The sequence below is a fragment of the Panicum virgatum genome, chromosome 1N, assembly GCF_016808335.1.
Source record: "Panicum virgatum strain AP13 chromosome 1N, P.virgatum_v5, whole genome shotgun sequence".
Taxonomy (NCBI): Eukaryota; Viridiplantae; Streptophyta; class Magnoliopsida; order Poales; family Poaceae; genus Panicum; species Panicum virgatum.
Genome location: NC_053145.1, coordinates 52,653,568 through 52,669,110, shown reverse-complemented (window position 1 = coordinate 52,669,110; position 15,543 = coordinate 52,653,568). Strand labels below are relative to the sequence as shown.

The following is a 15,543-nucleotide window of genomic DNA, read 5'->3' as shown; positions in this document are numbered from 1 at the left end:
GTGGCTCGCCGGATTTATAATGTGGACAAAAGGGTTGAGGGAAACAGGAACGTTTAGCTTTTCTGCATGGCTGTTTGATTGATACGAGTGCCCCTCGCTGGCCCGGTGGCATCCGTTTTCCGTTTTCGCTATGATGGAGAGCTTGGCTTTTGGCACATGATGAGGGGTGGCCTTGCTTATTGGTGCACATTATGGTTTCAAAAGTTGAAGGTTTTCATTAAAGACATACTACTCAAATACTTTTTTCGTTGATAAAAGTGACGTTGTGAGCATGGATTTACCCAACATTTTCTATGGAACAACTATCATTTGAAATAATTATTTTTATTGCAAATCTAGTCCGGACATGTTACTTTCCCCCTCTTGTATAAGTATAAATATTGAATATATCCAGCTATTCATTATGAAATAATCGAGAAAAATACAATGCATATTGTTTAAAATGACTAATCAAAATCGTTTTATGAACAGAGTATGACGTTTAGACATTGATAACCGCAGTGCAGCTGCTAGTGAAGGTATTAATCGCAAATGGTAGCCGAACTAGTAGTAGCGCGATGTTATGAGTGGCTCTTTAATTTCTATATGCCCTACATAACCGGCCAAGATTTGAATGATCATTTTACACAATAACCTTTCTTTTTTCCGTACCAAACTTATTTGTTTTCTATAAAATCAGGGTAAAACCTTTTTCGGGAAAAAAATCTTCCTTTCTTTGGACGCATCCAAATGTTGATTGATCAGGGCCCCCAGCGGCTGCATCCAGTAAAAATACTATGATTATACAATAATACAAGTTACACTAGCTTGAAAGAAAGAAAATACGTCCAACACGGCTACTGGCTACACCTCCCAAGTCCCAAGCACCTTGGGGTCCGTTGTACACACTCGACGCACCACTTCCATCCACATGTGTGAATCCACCCAGAACCCTGAGACGGAACGACATGCATTGCGGCCGGGGCTGCTCGCCTGCGCGCCCGTCCCTGGATCCATACTCCAGAACGGAGTGGCAGGCAGATGGAAGCCCGGGGGGGGGGGGGGGGGGGGGGGGGGGGCAAATCCGAGCGCAACGCGATGGGAAAGCACGGGCCGCGATGGCGCTGCGGGCGCGGCCGAATCACGCGTACGGCCACGGGCCCGTGTCGACACCGCGTTTTTATCCGCATCTTGGCAAGTTGCGCTGCCTTTTCCCCTTCTTCCCCCTTCCCCATGTGCGCGCGGGCGCTCCGGCCCCCCGGGACGGAGGCGGCGGGCGCTCGGACGTGATCGGTCACCGAGGGCTGGCCCGCGGGCGCGGCCTCGCCCTCGCCCGCCCGGCGCCGGGCCGTTGCGGGCTTGCGGCTAGCGTGGCTGTGTTTTGTGTTTAGTTCCGCGAAAATTTCTAAAAAATTTTCACTGATGTACATCACATCGAATTTTATGATATATGTATGGAGTATTAAATGTGGTTTAAAAATATAACTAATTACACAATTTGGTTGTAAATGACAAGACGAATATTTTAAGACTAATTACTCCATAATTTAACAATAATTATCAAATAAAACCGAAATGTACTACAACAACTTTTTCGTAAATTTTTCGCGAACTAAACACACCTCAGTATCCGCGCGCCCCGCCGAAATGGCGCGGTCGCCTCGCCGACCGTTCGGTTTGCGCGAGTCGCGACGCGCGCGTTGGTGGTGTGGGGTTCCTCTGGGCGCGGGAACGTTGGTGGCTGCGGGGAGCGTCCGGGGTGGTTGGCGGGTCGACGTCACCGCACGACACGACACGAGCAGGGTTTTTGCTCTCGCGCCGCCGCGCGTGAGCAGCGTAGCGGCCGCGGAACAGGAGCGACGCTGCAGCCTGCAGCGGGCAGGTGTGCAGCGCAGTGAAGACGGTGGGTGATCTGAGGGTACACTTGCCTGCCTGTTCGCGAAGCGATCGGACAAACAGTGGGCAGGGTAGATGGCTTCCCCTTCCCCTCGCAGGGAAAGGAGAGCTCCGCCCGTGGCATGGCAGATAGCTCCTGGTTTGGGCGCGTTTAGTTCCCAAAAATTTTCACCTCCCCTTTAAATACATATATGAAACACTAAATGTAATTAAATAACAAAACTAATTACACAGTTTGGATGTACATGACGAGACGAATCTTTTAAACCTAATTAGTGCATGATTAACCATAAGTGCTACAGTAACCCACATGTGCTAATGACGCGGTCAAAGACCTTAAAAGATTCGTCTCGTGGTTTCCAAGTGGGTTCTGAAATTAGTTTTTTTAATTAGTATCCGAAAAGTCCTCCCGACATTCGGTCAAAGTGCTGATTTGACATCCAAAAATTTTTGGATGCGAAACTAAACGCGGCAATAATACGGTGCCGAAGTGAATTTATTACAAGACTGCGTGTTACTTTTGGTCTTTTCTTTTTTCCCACCGAAATGTCGAGTTCACGATTCCAATCCTTTACTTCAATTCATGTAGGTTTGCTTTCTTTTTCTTTAATCCAGTGCCAGTGCGCCACCCTACTGCCTGCCTGCCATCCAATCCTGCGATTCGTAGTCGCCACATGTTGGCCCCCCCCCCCATGGCAATCGCATGCAGCGTACGTGCCACTCCTGAAGAGAACATTTTCTTGTGCACAAGGAAAAGGACGGGGGCAGAACGTCGGAGCTGCAGAATCACGCCGGACGGACGATGCGTGGCAGCCCCGGTGCGCGCGTACTCCGATTTCAGAGCCCGTTTAGTTACCAAAAAATTTCACCCAAAAATTTTCACCTCCCCATTAAACACATGTATGAAGCACTAAATGTAATTAAATAACAAAACTAATTACACAGTTTGGATGTACACGACGAGACGAATCTTTTGAGCCTAATTAGTGTATGATTAGCCATAAGTGCTACAGTAACCCACATATGCTAATGATGCGGTCAAAGACCTCAAAAGATTCGTCTCGCGGTTTCCAAGTGAGTTCTGAAATTAATTTTTAATTAGTGTTCGAAAAACTCTCCCGACATCTGGTCAAACATTGACGTGACACCCAAAAATCAAAGGCATGCATACGGTCAGAACGACTGAAGGAGGCACCACAATCAAGAGTGCTTTCATTTCATTTGGTGGTTCTATTGCGCGCAGTCGCACACGTCTGAACTGATAATAAGGTTACAACCAATCAGACTTATGCACGGGGCCTAGCCAACCGTGGCCTGGTTGGCTGGTTCACTGCTACGAGCCAGGCTCGGCTAGGAAGGAACCAATCGGATCCTGAAATTTCTTTCGATCTCGACGGAGTAAATGCAAGAGCGGCAGAGTTGTTCAGGCAGCTCCCTTTTTTAGAGCTAATTCAGGCAGCTGGACCCGGCAAGGTGCCGATAAAGGTCTTTTGTCATGTTAGCCAGTGCTAGGAATAGTAATATTTGATTGTTAATTATGGTGTCAAATAAAGCCTAATGAGGTCTTTGGCCGTACGATTAGAAGATGGTTACTGTAGCATCACTGTAGCAAATCATCGATTACTTACCGTCATTAGATTTGTCGCGAAAAGTTACACCCATCCCTGAAAAATTTTTACAAATAGACTTCATTTAGTACACCATACATGCGAGATTCTCTTTTCGGAAAATCGTGTGCGCAAAAATTTTAACGTGATCCAAACAAGTCCAAACAAAACTGCGAGGGCTTCCTTGGAGCAGACGACACAGACAGGGGAGTGGGAGAGGGGCCACCGCGTGAGTCCATCCATTCCTGCCGTACCGTACGTGCTCGATCGCCCGGTCCGTTCTTTCGTTCTCCCCGAGCACGGGCACCCAGCTCGAAACCGATCCCTGGCACCGCGCCCCTGCCATGCAACCACGTGAAGGCCGAATAATGTGCCTGCGAGCTCGTTCCCGGCGCTGCATGCGACGCTAGAAGTTTTCGATCTGATCGTGGTCGTAGATCGAGGGATGTGCAGTGGTTAGCCACTCCAACTCTCGAAGGGCTCGTTCCTCCTCGCTTCGATTCTTTCCCGGGCCCGAGATCAGGTGGGCGTCCGGTGTGGATTCTGACAGGCTTCCGCAGCAGCCGGGCAGGCCGCGGCTTGAGGCGAGGCGGGCGCCGCCAAGAGTACTAGTGATGGGGAGGGTCAAGGAGACAAGTGAGTTTATTTGAGGGCACGGCTCCTTTCTTTAGGTGGGGAAAGAGGAAAAGAGCGCGCGGGCGCGGCGGTGACGGACGGGAACGGCGGCTTTTGGGCGTGCTCGCGGCACGCACGGCGGCGGTCGCCGGCCCGATCGGCGGCATCATGTTCAGGGCGCAATTTGACCGGCTGCGCTCAAAAGAAGGCGCGGCGTGTTCGCTTTCGTAGCACTAGCTCCTGCGATCTGCGCACGCTTTTGGGTACAGGAGGTGATAATACTGGGTACTGGCACTTGGTAACGCCGTAACGAGCCATGCCCATGTTGGAGCAGAATGTGACGCCCAAGTACGAAGGCAGGTGTCCGGCAATAAAGGCTCGAAGTTGCAGACAACCGTGCTAGTCCTAAAATCTCTAGCTGCTCTCAGCAAGCGCGTGGTAGTGCTAGTGCTCTCAATCAAGAGGTCAGCACTCCTACAATCCTACTTCCGCAAAGGAAAAAAAAAACGATAGTTAGATTTATAGAAGGTATTAGAAATGCCCAAAGCAGTGGGATGGGAGACCACGATTCCCTGGGCCCACATTGTGGCTTCCGGGCAAATTAAGGTTTTGGGCCAATTTTTAGCTTCTGGGGTAAAAGTTGCTCCTTGCGAAACACTTCAATCGGTCCACTTGGATATGGGCTCAGTTATGTTAGTCCATTTTCAGGCTTATGGGCCGAGTTACATACAGTACGGTCTCGTCGAAACAAACTTTGACCTCTCCTTCGGTTCGTTTTTTTTTTGCGGAATCTTCAGTTCGATTTTGACAGAGACGGATTGACAGAAGAATGTAAACAACTCCGACACAAACCATCTCTCTCTCAAAAAAAAAAAAAAATCCAAACTGTGAGCATAAGCTGATACGCAGATCACTGATTATCATCATAGCACCTGGGACTGAGGGCGGAGATGCTCCCGGAGCACCGCGAGCACATCGGCGAATCGCACTACTCCGACGAGCGTGCCGCTGGTCTCATCAACGACCCAGACGTACCCGACACGATGCGCGAGGGCCTGCGCCATGACGGCTACGAGCGAGCTCCCGGAATGGCACGCCACCACGTCCTCCGTCGACCGCCACCCGAAGCTCCCAGACAACATCCTCCTCGGGCGTCGTCCGCGTCCCGACAATGAGTCCTCGTCGGAGGAGGTCGACGACGAAGGGGTCGAGGGCAGAGAGGCGGGGTCCGCGGTGTCCATGAGCTCGGCAATGGCGTCGAGGCCCCTGTCCTTTAGCTGGGCTCGGATGGCGCGGAGCAAGAACTCCGGCGGCGTGTGCGTCAGAGAGCAGTCCATGTACGTCATGACGTCGCCAGCGGAGAGCGCGGCGAAGGCGGCCGACACCGACTCGACGTCACACGATGCGAGCACGCCGGGGCAGATCTCGCCGACCAGCGCGTCGTCGTCGGCGACGACGGCAACGGCCGTGCCGTCCGATACGGCTCTCCGCAGGAGCGGGATCGCGTCGAGCCCGTCGTCGTCGACGCGGACAGCGTGCACGTCGCGGCGGACGAGGCCGAGGGAGGCGACGGTGAGCGCGGCGACCGGGGAGAAGTGGGAGATGGAGCCGAAGAGGTGGCGCACGATGTCCTCTCGCGTCAGCACGCAGCAGTCGGACGATGTCGCCGCCACGGCGGCGGGGGAGGGGACCTGGTGATGCCGCTTGCGGGCGCGCGCGTGGAGGGGAACGAGCAGGCCTTGGCACCCGTCGGTCAGCAGCACGTCGATGGCGTCGAGCAGCCTGCAAAGTTTGACCAAAATCATTTAGCCGACTTCGTTACTACTAGGACTGAGAATTGACAGCTCCGAACAAAACAAGAATCTCCGGAAACGGCGGCCGTCATGTGCACGCACCTTGTCTGGGGGTCCACTCGGTGGGTGACGCCGTGGCCGCCCGCGACCGCGGCGGCGACGGCGGACACGGGCCGGCCGAGCGCCGCCGCGGGGTCCCTGAGGTTGCCCGCGTCGCCGCAGACGTAGCAGAGGACGTCCGCGACGCTGACCTTCACGTACACCGTAGCCGCCGCTCCCCTCTTCGCGCGGTGGGCGGGCGGTTCGGCGTCCACGAAGACGAACGGGTCGGCCCCGGCGCGGAGCGCGGCGGCGACGGGCGTGGACGGCGGCAGCGTGAGCACTCTGGGCCTGCCGATGCAGAGGTCGGAGACGACGTGGGACAGGAGGGTCGCCGCCATGCACGCGCTTGCGCAGCTCGCTCGATCGGGGAAACCGACGGAGGGCTACTGATCGAGGCGCGCGAAGAGGAGAACGAATGTGCTTGTGCAAGCTTAGCTTGGGTTGATGCTGAGCGCGTATGCAGGTGAAGGCTATTTATAATTGGCAGAAAAGCTGATGTGCTGGCTGGTCCCCGGTGAGCATGAGTTGGAAAGATGCTAATGTTTGGCCGGTAGTTGGTGCAGCACGTAACAATATTATGGCCGTTTGAGAGGGGTTTTCTCAAACGATTTTACCGGTGAAGCTAAAGAAAAAACTACCTTCATCTGGGCCAGTTTAGTTACGGAAATTTTTTAGCCAAAATTTTTTGGGTACTTTTACAACACTAATTAGGAGTATTAAATATAGACTAATTATAAAACTAATTACACGGATGGACAGGAAATTGCGAGGTGAACTATTAAGCCTAATTAATCCGTCATTAGAGGTTGTTTACTATAGCACGACATTATCATTATTGCATAATTAGGTTCATTAGATTCGTTTCGCAATTTCACCAGTGGGTTATGGAATGGGTTTTGTATAAGTCAACCCAAGTCGCTTCTTCATCTCCGGGAATTCGGTAAGGTACTTTTGGAACACCAATGGGCATATTAGATTAATATTATTAAATTTAATTAAGAAAACTACACTTTAATATGGAAACGTAAGAATAAAAGATAAAAAAAGAATCCACAGTTTATTATCTTCATTTTTTTCTTATTCTATAAGAATACTATAGATTCTATTAATACATAGATTGAAAGATTATACATATAAGGAAGGTAAGATTGAATAAAGAAAAAGGAATCCGTGATTCGAATGATAAACAAAGAGGGATTAAAGATCTATTTAGGGCTGGAAAAAAAGCTCGTTAAGCTGGCTCGGTGGCTCGTTTCAAAATTGCTCCGATTACGTTCGTTTTTTTAAAATAAAGATTAGTCGATTTGGAACAAAAGTCAATTTTGGCAGGCTCGGCTCGTTATGCTCGATTTGAAGTTGCATATCAAACAACGCGGGAGACTATAATAAATACGAATATATTGATTTCGAAGAAATCTCGAAAAAAGTCGAGGCTCGGCTCGATTCCACCCCTAGATCTATTCTTTGTTTTCCCAAATAGCCCAAGCTACCCATTGCATATTGACACTTATCGAGTATAGAATACATCTGCTTCTCTTTCTTCTTACAAACAGAATTGGCTTGTTATTTTAATGGAATGAAATAAATATTCACGCTTTTTGACATAGAATCCCCTGGAAGGGTTAGGTACATAGGATATGTATGAAAAGTTTTTTTTCCAATGCGATAAAATAAAGCGACATCGTGTCTACTTTTCTTTGCTAAAGGGGTATTTCTATCTATAATTTCGAGGGAGTTCCATTACCAACACAACGTAATTACTTCGATTCGTTAGAACAGCTTCCATTGAGTCTCTGCACCTATCCTTTTCCTTTGGGTTCTAGTTTGAGAACCACTTGTTTTTTCAAAAAAGGGATTTGGCTCAGGATTGCCCATTTTTTCTTCTAGGGTTTCTCTGAATTTGGAAGTTACCACTTAGCAGGTTTCTATACCAAGGCTCAATACAATCAAGTCCGTAGCGTCCTGGCTGAATTTGGTTCTAGTGTACTTATATATTACACACGCAGGCAACGAAGCAACTCGGGGCCAAAAGGCACATGGCTGAACTTGTTACCAGCACTTGAATATTCGTGGCGACCGGACCGCCGTCGGCTAAATCGGACGAAAGATGCGGGCTGTCCCCTCAAACGCAGTGCCTTCCAAAACCCAAGTACTGATGGCTGCGTGCCAAAAAAAAAGAAAAAAAAAGAAAACCGGCGGGATGATAAAGTTTCGAGAGGATCGCAGATCCTGAGATCCACAGCCGAGACCGTGGACGGCGAGGAGGGCATGCAGCCCAGCCGCCTCTACGAAAGCGGCCAAAGCCGCCGCCCGGTCATGGCCTCATGGAGCACGTCGGCTAGCCGTGCGTGAACAGCTTGGCACGCCGTACGTATCGGGATGGCAAATGGCAGATCACATGGCGGCAGTTGGCTCTTGGGGTCCGTATCGATGCGACGGCGGCGGACGAAACGGCGGCGCCGCGAGGCGACATGCCCTACTAACCCATGTGCTTTACTAACCTCGCAGGGGACCTCGCAGGCGCCTATTATCACCTTACGCGTCATCAGGCGGGAGCCGTGGTTTCGGTCCCGTTTCGCGTCATCATACCTACCAACCCTTTTTAGTCCATTATTAGGTGACCTAAACAGGTAGATCAAATGTAAACTAAAATTTAGTTCCACCTCATTAGAGTTTTGTCCAATAGTTTTTAAATCCACCTAATTTGAACTACCAATCTGCGATTTGCGAAAAGACCAAACTATCCTTCAATATACATATATAGACACAATAACAATATGGGTAAAAGGATATTTCTATATGAATCCTATCTAAATTTAAACATATATGAACAGTTTGGTTACCTAATAGTATTTAGTTAGCTGAGAAAAAAGACAAGGAGCCGTGCTTCCTCCTTGCACACGGTTGCACCCAGACGATGGCGCAAGTACGTGCAGTGCAGGTTCAGGAGTCCTGGATAGGGGTGTTAATTAGTGATTTTTAAGTGCATCTCAAAACCTCTTTAGTTCAAAATTTTGTACAATTTCTTCAAAATAAAATCATATTTTGAAAAATTAATACAAAATTTTAAACTAAAAAGAGTTGGAGGAGTACCTAACACCAATTGACAATTGTGGACGGCAACGATCGGAACGAATGATGGCGAGAGCAAGACTGATAGAGAATAGCGAACTTCAAACGAAAGCAATTCCAAAATTGACAACCTAACCCAATACTGGCCCACACTAGAAGAAACTGATAAGAAGCCCACATTAGATGAAACTGCAGAACGTTTTGTAACTGGGCCATACTGGCCTATGGACGAGGACCGTCACAAAAGCCCGCCAAGGGATGCACACAATCCTGCATTCCTCCAAGATTGTCCAATAAAAATTCCTAATAACCACTTTTGGGAACGAAGTTGAAAAAACAAAGCAATTTCTAGATATCACTCGAGTAAAAACTCGTATCTATCTCCAGTCGATTTTTATGTGTGGAATTCTTTATTGTCAAACCCAATATGAGCAGATATGGCCCAAAGTCTACATCGATTTTTTTGGCCGCCGCACCCCCAAACGAATCTGATAATTTTCAAATTGTTTTGTCTTTTCCTCGTTCCTCGCGTCGTTATCAACGCCGACCGTTCAGGTTTTTTTTGGTCAATTTTTCTTCCTCCTCCCCCCGCTGCGTTCTGATGATTTTCTTTGACCCACAAGGAAAGCTTTAACGGATTTTTTCCCCTTTTATCGGGTCTGCTTTTTTTTCTATTCGGATGATTTCTTTTAACTTTTCTTTTTCAATTCTCCCTTCCGGTGTTTCATTAAATAATCGACTGACTTTTGGTTTGTCATCACTCGGTTTTTATCAGCTGGAAATTGTTCATGTGGCACCATTTCATTGGCTCAAATAATCTAATGTTGTTGTGTAGTCACTCATAAAAAACAATGCTCTAACAGGTGTCTAATATTACTCCTAGAATTTATCCATATCCGATATTGGCACTATCATGAGCCAAATTCCATCCTTCTTTCTGTGCTCCCAATCCCACGGAAACAACGGCGACAAAGAAACTTCTGCGAGCTAATGTTCACGCATGGGAGAAAATCAGTTATTGGGCCCACAAATTGATGATGTGGCAGCAACTAAATCTTTTTTTTGAACTAGTTTATTGGTTGGATGTGAGATTATTTTTTCCTCCTAATACTTTTTAGCAAAGTCCTAATATCAAATGTTAGGATTATTTTTTTTTCACTCTTAAGATGCTTTTATAAGCCACCGCATTTGATCAATCATCAATCCCATGTTGAATTTTGCGAACTTACCTTACCACTTCGTTTGATTTCTTGTGGTGGAGCATATCCATCTGGTATCAACTTATCAACATGCCGATGCTCGTATCTTGTTAGACTTATCAACATTAATGATACATACTCCCTCCGTTCCAAATTATAGAATTTTGGAGAGTCAAACCATTTCAAAGTTTGACCAAAATTATAAAGAGAAACACAAATATTTATAACATCAAAAAAGTATACTATGAAAATATAGCTAACAAAGAATCTAATAATACTTAATCGATATTATAAATGTTATTATCTTGTTATATAAATTTGATCAAACTTGAAAAACTTTAACTCTCCAAGATTTTTGGAATGACTTATAATTTGGAACGGAGAGAGTATGTCGTAGGTAATATGTCCATCAACAATATCACTAATAATGAAACGTTTATGATGGCTACATCAATCTTTAGATTTATTGATCCAGTTTTCAAATATTAGGTATGGTATTCATTCGTCAAGAACAATCCCATTTTGATTTTTCTTTAAAAGATCCCCATCCTGCTGATTGCTCAGAATCACGCAGACATGTTAGCCTCGCACCGTCGCACGTGCGTCCAGGGGAACAAAATGCAGTTGAAAAATGAGAAGGCCCAACATTCATATAATTCCAACATGCGGCGGTATAGTCAAGGTCAACCAAAAGTTGACCTGACAAAAATTTAGGAAGGAAAATCTCAATACTTTATGGCCAACCAAAAGTTTTGTGGCTGAGAGTTCAACCTGCGAGTCTGCGAGTCCAACATGCTTTTGGTTTCTCGCCTACCGCACGCTCCTCGGAGTCCTCGTCTCCGACGCTGACAGCGCTCTCACGGCATTAAATTTGTTTACGTGATACAAGTGAGAAAATGAAAAGTATTATAGAATGTGAGAAAAAATATCATCACCATAATATTGGTCCGGCTCGATATTTAGTTAACTAATTCAAAATTTTGGTAACTGTCCGATGATAGTACTTTCCATTAAAACTGGCATTACAACTAAATAAATGTTGACGTGAAGAAGAGAAAGAAGAAAAGAGAGGAAACCTTGACTCCCAAGCACCAAACATTAAATGCGTGGGACCTCCAGCGACGTCGCAGCGACACGTTCAGATTCCAGCGGCAGCAATAGCCATGTTTGGTTTCCGTTCTAGGGCCATGTTTGGTTTCCGTTCTAGGACCAGAGGTATTAGATGAAGTCTAATTATAAAATAATCTTCACAAATATGGTACTGTAGCATGTGCTGTAGCTAATAAGGTCTTTGACCGTATGATTAGAGGATGATCTGCAGTGGTTACTGTAGCATCACTGTAACCAATCATGGTGGAACTTGGCTCATTAGATTCGTCTCGAAAAGTTACGCCCATCCATGAAAAGATTTCACAAATAAACTTTATTTAGTACTCCATGCGTGCATTCGTCTTTTTGCGTAAAATTTTGCCAAACACCTTCTAGGATTCTAGAACACACCTTCCAAGAAATGAATCTTGTGTGCATGAAGATATAAAGTCAATTTGCAAAACCTCTTCATGGATAGGTGTAATTTTCGCCACGAATCTAATGAAAGTAATTAATCGATGATTGGCTACAGTGACGTTATAGTAACCATTCTCTAATTACGCGGTCAAATATCTCACTAGATTCGTCAGGACTCCTAACACGGAGGTTCTTGAGTTGGTTTTATAAACTACATTTATTTAGTACTCATAATTAGCGGTTAAAATATCTTAGGAGAAACCAAACGGACCAATAACTCCCAAAAACCCAACTGCGCCGCGCCAGCAATGCCGTCTCCGGCTGACGGCGACCGATGAGTCAACATGGTGGTCAAGCCAGCCGTCCGGACAAGTGACTCCTCCACCGCCGTCCCGCTCACCATTCATTGCGCTCGGGCCTCCACCACCACGCTCTTCGGCGTTGTCGCCATAAATTCTGGATCAGCCCTTATCATCAGTGAAGACGAGCTCGGCCGCCGGCGTGAACGCGAGGTGACCACCGCTGCACGGCTCTTTCCTCTCGCTCCCAGCCGCCATGGCGAATTTATTTATGGCTCACGGCTGCTAGCTCGCCAAGACGCCAACAAACCCCGTCTTCCACGGCGCTAGCTGCTCTAGCCTGACGATGGCGCTGCTGAGGGGATGCCTCTGCAGATCCGAGGAAGACTTCAGAGGTAACCGACTGTCTGCTCGATCGATGCTTCTCCATGTTCCCCCTGCTTACTAGTAGTTCTCATGCTTTTTTACGGGACATGAATTAGTAATAATTTTCTGCCAATGTTTTCTCTTGTTTTTTACATCTTCCGACAACGATGTTGCAGAATCCAAATCATGGCGTTGAGAACTTTTAAGTTTCATTATCTAGCTCGTTTGAAGGGCTAGCCGTCCACAGCTGACTAGGATTGCTGTCTTGTTTTATGATGAAACAGGGCTTCTCAACTTGGAGAATCTCCGGTTGTTCTCGTACAAGGAGATCAGAGCAGCAACGAACAACTTCGACCGGAGTAACAAGCTAGGACGAGGTGGCTTTGGAACTGTGTACAAGGTACTGCGCCCAAGATATTTTATGCGTTGATTCTTTGCTAATCTCAACTGCAAGCAGATCCTCCCTTGCGTGAGAAATTGTTTTTTTTAAGAAAGAAGAAAGAAAGCAAGAGTGAGAGATTCTTAGATGAAACCGTGTAGATGTTTTTGTAACACAGGGAGTATGGGGAGATGGCACCGCATTTGCTGCAAAGGTTTTGTGTTCTGAATCCGAGCAGGGGATCAAGGAATTCCTAGCTGAAATCGAGAGCATTTCTGAAGCCAAGCACGCGAACCTCGTCAGGCTGCTGGGCTGCTGCATCCAGAGGAAAAACAGGATCCTCGTCTACGAATACCTCGAGAACAACAGCCTTGATCATGCGTTGCAGTTGCAGGGTAACTGAACCATCGAACTACTCCCTCATCTGACATCCTACTTGAAGCTGGAATGCATTCCTCTCGATCGCACGTGCTTATTGTTTTAGTCTTAGGTTCAGCGAACGGAGCGACGAGGCTGACCTGGAGCACGAGGGCGGACATCTGCGTGGGCACTGCCAAGGGGCTGAGCTATCTGCACGAGGAGCACGAGCCGAACATCGTGCACAGAGACATCAAGGCCAGCAACGTTCTTCTCGACAGAGACTACAGGCCGAAAATCGGAGATTTTGGGCTGGCAAAGTTGTTTCCGGACAATGCTACTCACATCAGCACGGGCGTGGTCGGAACGTGGTAAAAACACTGCTGAAGATTACTAATCTTTTTTTTTCTTCTTCTTCTGAGAAGTAGAATCTTAAGAAGCCTTAACAAAATTCTAAAGAATCTGAAAACATTTGTTCGTGACCTACGTTTGTTGTCTGATTCTCTGCAGTGGGTATTTGGCGCCTGAGTATTTTGTGCATGGGCAGCTGACCAAGAAGGCCGACGTCTACAGCTTCGGCGTGCTTGTTCTTGAGATCATCAGCGGGAGGAGGATCTCGCAGACTATCCACTCAGACATGTTCCTGGTGCGAGAGGTCGGTCAGCGCTCGTCTCTGCTCACGCGACTTGTTTGCAATAAACCTCTCGCATTTTCACTGGCGGCTGCAGGCATGGGTGCTGTACCAGCAGGGCAGCCTGCTGGACATGGTGGACGCGCGCATGGAGGACTACCAGGAGGAGGAGGTGCTGCGGTACCTCAGGGTGGGGCTGGCCTGCACGCAGGCGGCGCCCAGCAGCCGCCCCACGATGGGCCAGGTGGTGGCCCTCCTGTCGCGGCCCGTGTGCTCTGCCTCGTTCACGTGCAGCGAGGTCGCTCCGCGGTAGGCAGCTTGGTGGCGGTCGAAGCAGGTCCAAGTTGAACGCCCGAGGTCGGCCTCGGCAATGTACCTGTACATAGCAGTTGCACGTACGGGAGGCGGCGTTTGTGCTTGCCTCGACCCTCGATGTAGATTACAGGCGCGGTGCGCTCAGGGTAGCCGTCATACCAGGGGCCAGGGGAATTGTGATCCAACTCGAGAAATCGGGTGGAGAATATTGCAAAAGTATAACATTCATCCCTCGATGTAGATTACAAACTGGAGTGATGCGGCGAGATAAATCAAAAGAAAAAGTGTATTTTTCATCCCTGAAATATTGCAAAAGTATAACATCCATCCCTCATATTTCATTTGTTGCAAATTAACCCCTTAGCTAACTAAATCGATGCATTTATCATCCCACCTTAGCTTAATAATGGTTTAGTATCATATAATATTGGTTTGGGTTAAGTAATTATCTAACTAATCATTGCTTAACGGATTGAAGTTCGCTCGAGTCATCCTTATCCCCAACTACAGTGCAAAGTGGCAGAAAGGGAGAACTCGAGGCGATTCCATCTTCCGACTTGAGGCGATTCCGTCTTTCGACGGCGTGTCCGCTGGTCCCCTTCCTCTCCGACGGCCGGACCGGCGTTGGAGGGGGAGGTGAACCGTGGATGTGGCGTGCAGTTGTATATAGGGTAGGTAGGGGTTTATCTAGTCCCAGGGTTTGCTTGTCGCCGGAGTTGGCGACAGAGCTAGGGTTTCCGCTCGTGGTGGCGATAACGGAGCCGAGAGTGATGGCGGCGATGGAGCTGCGATGAAGGCGAATAAGTTTCTTCTTTGGGTCTGGAGGGGGCCTTCCCCTCTTATCTGGCGAAGTTTTGTTCCTCTACATCAGCGACAAGTTCTTCGCTGCGGATGGCAATGAATTCGGGTCGTCCCAGTGAGCTTCTTCTTCCGGGCCTGAGCTTTTTGCTATGGTTGCGGTTTGTTTCTTCGTGTGCCGGCTTGCTTGTTGGGCTCACCTGCGTTGGGATCCAAGTTTCACCGGAGGAGGAGAGGTGGGGTTGTTGATTGGGAGGCCTGACTGTCGATGCTCTAGTCCCAAGGATTTCTTGCGGTTTCATTTGGGTCGGCTTCCTGATATGATTACGAGGCGAAGACTGTGGAGGTGATCTCTGGACCTTAGAGTTGGCGTTTCAGTGGGTTCTTCGGCATGGCGATGTGAGGAGGAAGAAGGACCTCGATATCATTTCTATATTACTTAGGGGCCCTTTTGTAACAAGGGGTTGCACTGAGCTTCTCAAAAAAAAAATTAATCATTGCTTTGCCACATCTAATGTTGAGTCAATCGCTATAATCATTGGTGTGAATTGGATCTGTTAATTTTTTTGGATAAATTTTTATGGGTACCTAATTTAAAGGATTTACTGAATTTTTTATGGGCTTTATAT

At 47.7% G+C, this 15,543-nt stretch overlaps 2 protein-coding genes across 7 annotated transcripts; one reads left to right on the top strand and one right to left on the bottom strand.

Annotated features, from left to right (window-relative positions):
* Nucleotides 1-4,837: 4,837 nt before the first annotated feature.
* LOC120654170 (CBS domain-containing protein CBSX5-like) lies at nt 4,838-6,404 on the bottom strand. The gene is made up of 2 exons (XM_039931716.1): nt 5,993-6,404; nt 4,838-5,879 (listed from the first exon to the last, which is right to left on the bottom strand). The coding sequence occupies exons 1-2, from the start codon at nt 6,328-6,330 to the stop codon at nt 5,021-5,023; spliced, it is 1,197 nt and encodes a 398-aa protein (XP_039787650.1). The 5' UTR covers nt 6,331-6,404; the 3' UTR covers nt 4,838-5,020.
* A 5,753-nt stretch (nt 6,405-12,157) lies between these two features.
* Nucleotides 12,158-14,439, top strand: LOC120656590 (cold-responsive protein kinase 1-like). Of its 6 annotated transcripts, none has more exons than XM_039934739.1 (6): nt 12,161-12,463; nt 12,719-12,834; nt 12,992-13,208; nt 13,310-13,541; nt 13,681-13,825; nt 13,899-14,439. In XM_039934739.1, the coding sequence occupies exons 1-6, from the start codon at nt 12,415-12,417 to the stop codon at nt 14,112-14,114; spliced, it is 975 nt and encodes a 324-aa protein (XP_039790673.1). In that variant the 5' UTR covers nt 12,161-12,414; the 3' UTR covers nt 14,115-14,439. The 6 variants fall into 6 exon arrangements, with proteins under 6 accessions (XP_039790670.1, XP_039790668.1, XP_039790673.1 ...); XM_039934737.1 differs by having other exon boundaries at nt 13,298-13,541; XM_039934738.1 differs by having other exon boundaries at nt 12,165-12,463; nt 13,304-13,541.
* Nucleotides 14,440-15,543: the final 1,104 nt, after the last annotated feature.

Excerpts from the sequence above, each read along its gene's own strand:
- LOC120654170 (XM_039931716.1), bottom strand. The coding sequence starts at position 6,330 with ATGGCGGCGACCCTCCTGTCCCACGTCGTCTCCGACCTCTGCATCGGC. Across the intron at positions 5,880-5,992 it reads CGAGTGGACCCCCAGACAAG|GCTGCTCGACGCCATCGACG; the intron begins GTGCGTGCACAT and ends CAAACTTTGCAG.
- LOC120656590 (XM_039934734.1), top strand. The coding sequence starts at position 12,415 with ATGGCGCTGCTGAGGGGATGCCTCTGCAGATCCGAGGAAGACTTCAGA. Across the intron at positions 12,464-12,718 it reads ATCCGAGGAAGACTTCAGAG|GGCTTCTCAACTTGGAGAAT; the intron begins GTAACCGACTGT and ends ATGATGAAACAG. Across the intron at positions 13,209-13,297 it reads TCATGCGTTGCAGTTGCAGG|TCTTAGGTTCAGCGAACGGA; the intron begins GTAACTGAACCA and ends TTATTGTTTTAG.